This window comes from Mesitornis unicolor, unplaced genomic scaffold, assembly GCF_000695765.1.
Source record: "Mesitornis unicolor isolate BGI_N332 unplaced genomic scaffold, ASM69576v1 scaffold2910, whole genome shotgun sequence".
In the NCBI taxonomy this organism is placed as follows: Eukaryota; Metazoa; Chordata; class Aves; order Mesitornithiformes; family Mesitornithidae; genus Mesitornis; species Mesitornis unicolor.
In genome coordinates this window covers 21,317-28,039 of record NW_010156194.1, presented here as the reverse complement: position 1 = coordinate 28,039, position 6,723 = coordinate 21,317, and the positions used below count along the sequence as shown (strand labels likewise).

Here is a 6,723-nt window from a genome sequence, read left to right as displayed (position 1 = left end):
GGGAGCTCACCAAAGCTACCGAAAAGCTTGCGTGCGATCGAAAGCCCAGCTCGAAGAAACATGGCAGATACAGTGTTGGCTCAGGAGGATTTTGGCTCATAAGGTTTGGAGCGGGAACTGTTCAAGCCAGCGCCTGCTCCTGCCGAGCCCTCGGATTCAGCAGCCACCAGGTGGTGGCACCAGATCTGCACAGACACCGACATCCAGCGCTGGGGCCATGTGGACACCCCCACGGACACCCCCACACTGGGACAGCAGCCTCAGGAGCTCTGCCTCCCTCAAAAACACACATTCCTGGCTGGATGCTTGGACAGCCCGGTACAGAGCCCTTTTGGGGAGCCTGGAGAGCCCCCCCCCCAGGTCAGCACATCTGTCAGGGCGTTCCAGAGCTGCGGGGCCAGGCCCCCAGTCACACCAGTTGGGCACGTACCATTAACACCCCGTAGGACCACCAGTCAGCGCTGTGGGAATGGCCCTGGCGGTTCACCACCTCGGGGGCCATGTACTCCACCGTCCCACAGAAGGAGTAGGCTTTCTTCTCGTGGTCTATGGCCTCCTTGCTCAAGCCAAAATCTACAGAAGGGACAAACTGTCAGTGTGTGCCCATGTGCTCTGAACTGTATTTCAAGATCCAAGTTTGCTGGAGCTCGAGCCTTTTGGGGAGCACCTCACCTGTGAGTTTGATGTGCCCTTCTTCATCCAGGAGGATGCTGCAGCATGGATGAAAATAGAAGTTGTTCATGTCTGCAATCAGGGATGCTCCCAAAATCTAGAGGAGGTTTTCTGTCCCTCCCCCCAGTGCTTTCAGCTCCACCACCACCACCACATGAGTGGGACCAAGAGCAGCTCCCTTCTCTCTCCACCCTCAACTTCACATTGAACCCATGCAGGTTACCCCACCTCCTATCCCCACATCCCCCAATTATGAATAACCAGCAGCCGGTGTGCATCTCTGTGGAGACCTAGCCCGGTGCCTTTCCCCTCCAAAAGCTCTCAAGTGCCTAAAGCCAGAGCCTGCCAAGGATCCCAGCTCCAACACACAGCGTCTCCTGATGATGTGAGGAGCAGGAGCCTTTTTGGGGTGGCACCAACCCCTCCCATCTGCCTGATCCCAAAGCATCGCTCGGCTCTGCCTCTGTTTGCCAGGGACTGAAGGGAAGGACTCGGTTCCCTGCCTCGGCCGTGCTGCGCGTACTTCTCTGGTTTGAGGTCCCTGTAGATGATCCCCAGGCTGTGCAAATGGTCGAGCCCCAGGGCCAGCTCCGCCAGGTAAAACTTCACGTCCTCCTCAGTGAACATCACCTGCGGGGAGGGAGAGGATGGGCGCTGGGGTCACCACAGCGGGACCACCTCCACAGCACCCACGCAAGACCTTTCCCATCCACATTGCTCCCTCTTGCCCTTTCATACCTAAGTTTCCCAGCTTCTTCCACCAGCCTAAAGCATCAATACCAAATAAACCAAACCAGGTTGCTAAGCAGCAGGCAGGTTTTGAAAAAACTCCTCGTTAACGTTCACCAGGTCATGTTCCCAGTTGGCTTCTCCCATTCCCTGCCCTAACGAGGTGACACAACCACCCAGTGTTGCAGCAGAACGCCCTTCTCACCTGTTTTCCTTCTTTCTTTCTTTCAATCAATCAATTATCCTGAAAATTAAGCCCTGGTGAATCGAGAGCCTCAGCAACCCACTGAGATGCCAGCACAGATACCCACCTCTTTGGAAAGCCGAGTGAAAAGGTCACCTCCTCGGAGGAAATCCAAGATGAGGTACAGCTTCCCCTCCGTCTGGAATGCTGAAACACAACCCAAGCAGCAGTCAGAGCCCTGGGATGAGGGAAGGCTCCGCGGCGTTACATTAATCACTTAAATCCCAGTGGCTTCAGCTGTGCAGATGCCCTGCGTGGTTACGAGGTTAATCACAGGTAGGGCTCATGATTTGGGGTAAATGAGATAGCCTGTCCGTGATGTTGAAACGGGAGCTCACCAGCAGCACTCTGGGGCTGCAGAAAATCCTCATTCTGTGGGGGTTCTTCTGTTTCAGCCAGTGCTGCCTTACCACAGGGGTCATTTTCGCCTTCCTCAGCATGTGAGCGTTAATCCTGCCCAACTCTGGTGTGATGAGTTAACTCTGCTTTCTCAATTTCTCCCGATTTAATGCTTTAATCCCAAGGATTTGATGTTTAAACCTCTCCTCCCTGTCTATGCTCTGTTCCCCATTGAGCAGCTAGAACAGGAATGGGACCAAAGACCATCCCAGGACAGGATCTCCATTAGGGGGACTGTGAAGGCTGCAGAGCCATGGAGGGACACGGCTGGTCCAGGCCTCTTCTCCATTTCGGGTACCCCCAGAAGCCTCTGAGGGACCACCAGAGTCTCAGCATCCTCCAAACAGCCGGGATGCTTCATGCTCATGGCAGCTGCGCCTGTAGCAGCACCTTTATGGTGCATAAAAGCAGTCGGTGTCTGAGCCTGCAGCCCCTCTCCCAGCATCCCCGTTAGCTCCACACTCACCATAGTGGAGTTTCACCACGAAGGGATGGTTTACATCGGCCAGGATGTCCCTTTCGATCTTTGTTCGTACTCGGTCACGCACTGCGGGAAGAGAGAGGAGCAGACACTGATGGAGGCTCACGGTGCCCCAGCCTTAAGCCCTTCAATACCAGGCAGGTTGACCCACATCTTGTCCACCACCAGCACTACAGCAAGGGATTTTCTTAAATGGGGAGAAAAGGAGGCTTTTTGGCTGAGGTAAGGACGCTTCTCTCCCACCCAGATCACTTTGGGGCCAGCAGTGACTGCTGTGACACCCCCCAGCACTGTTTAAGACGTGGAGGGTAAGGGCATGGCAGCAGGAGTCTCCCACCTTTCAGCGTAGCCTTCTTGAGCACTTTCATGGCATACAGATGGTTGCTGTCTGGCGGTGTGATTTTTCTCACCAAGAAAACCTGAGGCAGAAGAGCACCACATGAGCCAAGCATTAAAGGCAGGGCAATAACCCTACCCAGGGTGGCAAACCTCACAGTGTCCCTAAGAAACAGCTGGCCACAGGGCTGGTGAGTGCTGCCACAACCTCCCCATGTGAAACCCCACGAGGTTTTTGGCAAAGTGCTGTGTACAGGCTCCTCTCAGCCCCTGTCTCCAGCCATTACAGCACTCACGCATTTACACTACGCTTTTCTTCTCTCCTGTCTCCTCTTGCTCGCTCCTGTGGTTCCCCTGGGGCTGGGGTTGATGCCCAGGAGCTGAGACTTGAACCATGGATGCTTCAATGCCCCACAAAGCCTCCTGGTGCTTTGCTGGTCCAACAGCCCCACCAAAACCTTATTGTCCATGTCCTGCATCCTCCCTGGATTTTTACCTCCTCCCCTGATGTCCCAGACCCAGTTTTGGGCAGTTTCAAGAAGCCACCACCTTTCTTTTTGCATTTGCCCAGGCAACAGCACACAGCCCTGTACAAGGCATGAGCGCTGGTGACTGATTGACGTGGAGTTGATTTAAGGTGTGAGCAGATGGTCTGCGAGAGACCTGGATCATTTACACGCTGAAGCAGATAAGAGTTACAGGCAACTTCCTTCCCTCTTCACAGAAGGGCCTAAACAGGGGCCAAAACCAGATGCACCCAGCACCGTTTCTGAGAAGAGAGGAACACGCAGCGTCCTCCAAGTCCTCAACTCCAGTGATAGCTCGCAGCAGTTGGGGACAGCCCCAAAGAATTGTCATCAAAACCCCTGTTTTTGTACCAAAATCACAGTTGGGGACAGCCCCAAAGAATTGTCATCAAAATCTCCATTTTTGTACCAAAATCACAGAATCACAGCATATTAGGAGTTGAGAGGGACCTTGACAGCTCATCCAGTGCAACCCCTGTCAGAGCAGGATCACCAGAGCAGTCACACAGGAACACGGCCAGGGCTTTGGGTGTCTCCAGACAAGGAGACTCCACAACCTCTCTGGGCAGCCTGGGCCATGCTCCATAACCCTCACCCTGACAAAGTTTGTCCTCATCTTCAGCTTGAACCTCCTGTGCTCCAGCTTGGGACCATTGCCCCTTGTCCTATCATTTGAAATCATTTCTCTGGGGTGACCAGGGGACGCAGCAAGCTCACCTTGCCAAAAGAGCCCTGTCCCAGCACCTTCAGGAGCTCGAACTGCGAGGGGTCGGCTTTCTCGGAGCCCTCCTTCACGTGGTGCGTGATGTTGATTTCTTTCACAACACCTTCGCCCTGCAAAAGAGGGGACACGGTCAGCTGGGAATGCATTCCTGAACAAGAAAAATGAGCCTTTTTGGGTTAAGAAATGAGGATTATAGCTACAGACACATGGAAACCACATCTGAGAGAACCAGAAAAGTTGGTGCTTGTCACAGGTATCTCCTGGCTTCAATATTTTGGAATAAATACGGGATCAGGAGGCTCGCACCAGGCACCTGTCTTAAGTATCCATTGCTCTTGCCAATGGCTCCACTCCTCGCACCAGTGTTGCCTTTCTTTGAACTGCATTTCAGAGGAGTGCTCGAGCGGCACCTTCCTTTTTAAAGGCACTGGTGGCAAAAACAGGAGTGTTTATGCCACTAAAAAAAAAAAAAATCCCACAACGCAAAAATACGGCTCTGTTGTCAAAACACGGCCAGGGCTGGCAAAAATCAGACATGTTGGAGCCCATCTGCTCAGCAATCTGAGCAGCTCTGCAACATAAGTCTTGGTGCATCTTCAGCACATACAGATGATGCTTTAACAGACTCCAGCCTTCAAGAAGATTGAGGGGAAGCCAAGGTCTCTGGCACATGTTTTGTTTAAAACACAGTATTTTATTTAAGAGAAAAAAAATAAAGAAGGAAAAGAAGATATAATCAGCAGTATCTAGAATGAACTCAACTTCCCATGTCCACAGACACGAATCTTACTCAGGCCATAAATCCCTTGTAGCTGCACATCTTGTAAGGGCAAGTCCTCAGTCCCACCTTACCCAGTGTCTGGTTGCTACTTGGACCTCAAGGCCAGCAATTCTGGTCCAGAGGCCATTAAAATCGGTTGTTCTCTGACCCTAGGGCAGATGTGGCCATCAGAAAACTGCAATTACTGCTTAGGTTTTCCCCTTTACAGAGCTGGAGGTTAAAAGTTACACTTTGTTTTCTAAAACCATTCAAACACTTGGTCTGGTACCCACCTATAAAAGCAGCTTTTGAGAACAACAGGAACCGGGTTTCAGGCTCTGCCCTGCACCCTCCTCCCCACCCTCCCGGCACCTTTTTGGAGAGGGCGGCCTTGCCCGGCGCCCACGGATGTGGTTGCCTACCTGCACCTAGCACCCTGCCCTCCCTGCTCGGCTCCTCTCTAGAGTAGGAAGTGGCTTTGTTTCCACGTCGGCAGCTTTGCCCGCTCTCAACCCCGTGTTATTCAGGCACCGAGACCCAGCAGAGAACCCCATGCTCAGCCCAAATGTGGGGATTGCAGGGGGGAAGGAGATCCCCTGCGTTATCCTGCCTTTTGCTGGTCTCTGTCATCACAGATGGGAAAGATCCCGTAAATCCCCGTAACAACAAGCTTGACCCAGCCACCTCACGCTTCTGGTTTCATCTGAGGCTTAGACCATGGAGAGGTGAAGGAACAGCTCCCCACTGCTGGCCAAGAACCTGGGGGGGGGGAGCCAGCCAAGAGGTCTCCTCCTGCTACGTCCTTCAGGGAGAGACCTCACAGCATGGAGAGACCCTGGGATGGGACCAGTTGTAGGCTCCTTCCCTCTCCTCCATCTTCCCACAAAAATGAGAGAAACCAGGGCTGCACAGCATCAGCACTTCACAGAATCACAGAGTCACTGAGGTTGGAAGAGACCTCTAAGATCACTGAGTCCAACTGTCAACCCAACCCCACCATGGCCACTAAACCATGTCCCCAAGTGCCACATCCAGGCGCTTCTTGAACCCCTCCAGGGATGGAGACTCCACCACTGCCCTGGGCAGCCCCTGCCAGTGCTTGACCACTCTTGTATTGTACAACACACTTACACAACCCTGTGCATTTCACCCCACAGCATCACACACCCAAGCAGAGAGGAACATTTAAAACCATCCCCCGTGTCCATCTCCAGTTCATCTGGACCCATCCTCCTCTTCGGGAGTTGCGCAGTGATGAGTTTCCATGGCCGTGGGAATCCTCGCCTTGGCCAGCAGCAGGACCTGGTGCACTGAACCACAGAGCGGGCTCAGCAGCCCCAGCTGCACCCCACAGCAGGCAGGGATTTGCATTCACAGCCAGACCACAGCAGCAAACAGCCACACGGGCCAACCAGACCCAAACTGGGACCAACAGATACCATCGATGGCTTTCTGAGGAACACCTTGAGATGCCATTGCCATCTCATGGACACATGGGACGTCTCCTCCCATGGACTCATCCAGGAACTTGCGATTCAGCAGCCAGGACCCTGGAGCCCAGCTCCTGCAGCCCGTTTAGCATCACACCACAGCAAATCCCCAGCATGAAAACGCCTGCGTGCCACCGAGCTGTGGGCTCTGCAGCTCTTGCTGAACCACACCAGGCTGCACCGACCGGCTGTGCTTGCACCAGTGGCACCAGTAAGCAAACTACCCCAGAAGGCAGAAAAAGAGGAGCAAACCAGAGCACTCTGAGCATCCGTCTGAAGCATCGGCCCACCCGGACAAGCAAGCAGCGGCCCCGAGCGAAGAGAAGCGAGGGCAGTACTGACCGGGCTGGGGGGAGGCAGC

The 6,723-nt window shown here is 53.8% G+C and overlaps 1 protein-coding gene across 1 annotated transcript in view; it reads right to left on the bottom strand.

Annotated features, from left to right (window-relative positions):
- The window catches only part of LOC104538957 (ribosomal protein S6 kinase 2 alpha-like), a 17,231-nt gene that overhangs the window by 6,545 nt on the left and 3,963 nt on the right, over positions 1-6,723 (bottom strand). The window contains 7 exon segments of the mRNA XM_010182384.1: positions 431-573; positions 673-710; positions 1,196-1,302; positions 1,713-1,792; positions 2,511-2,591; positions 2,863-2,944; positions 4,106-4,222. Coding sequence (XP_010180686.1) covers positions 431-573; positions 673-710; positions 1,196-1,302; positions 1,713-1,792; positions 2,511-2,591; positions 2,863-2,944; positions 4,106-4,222 — 648 coding nt within the window.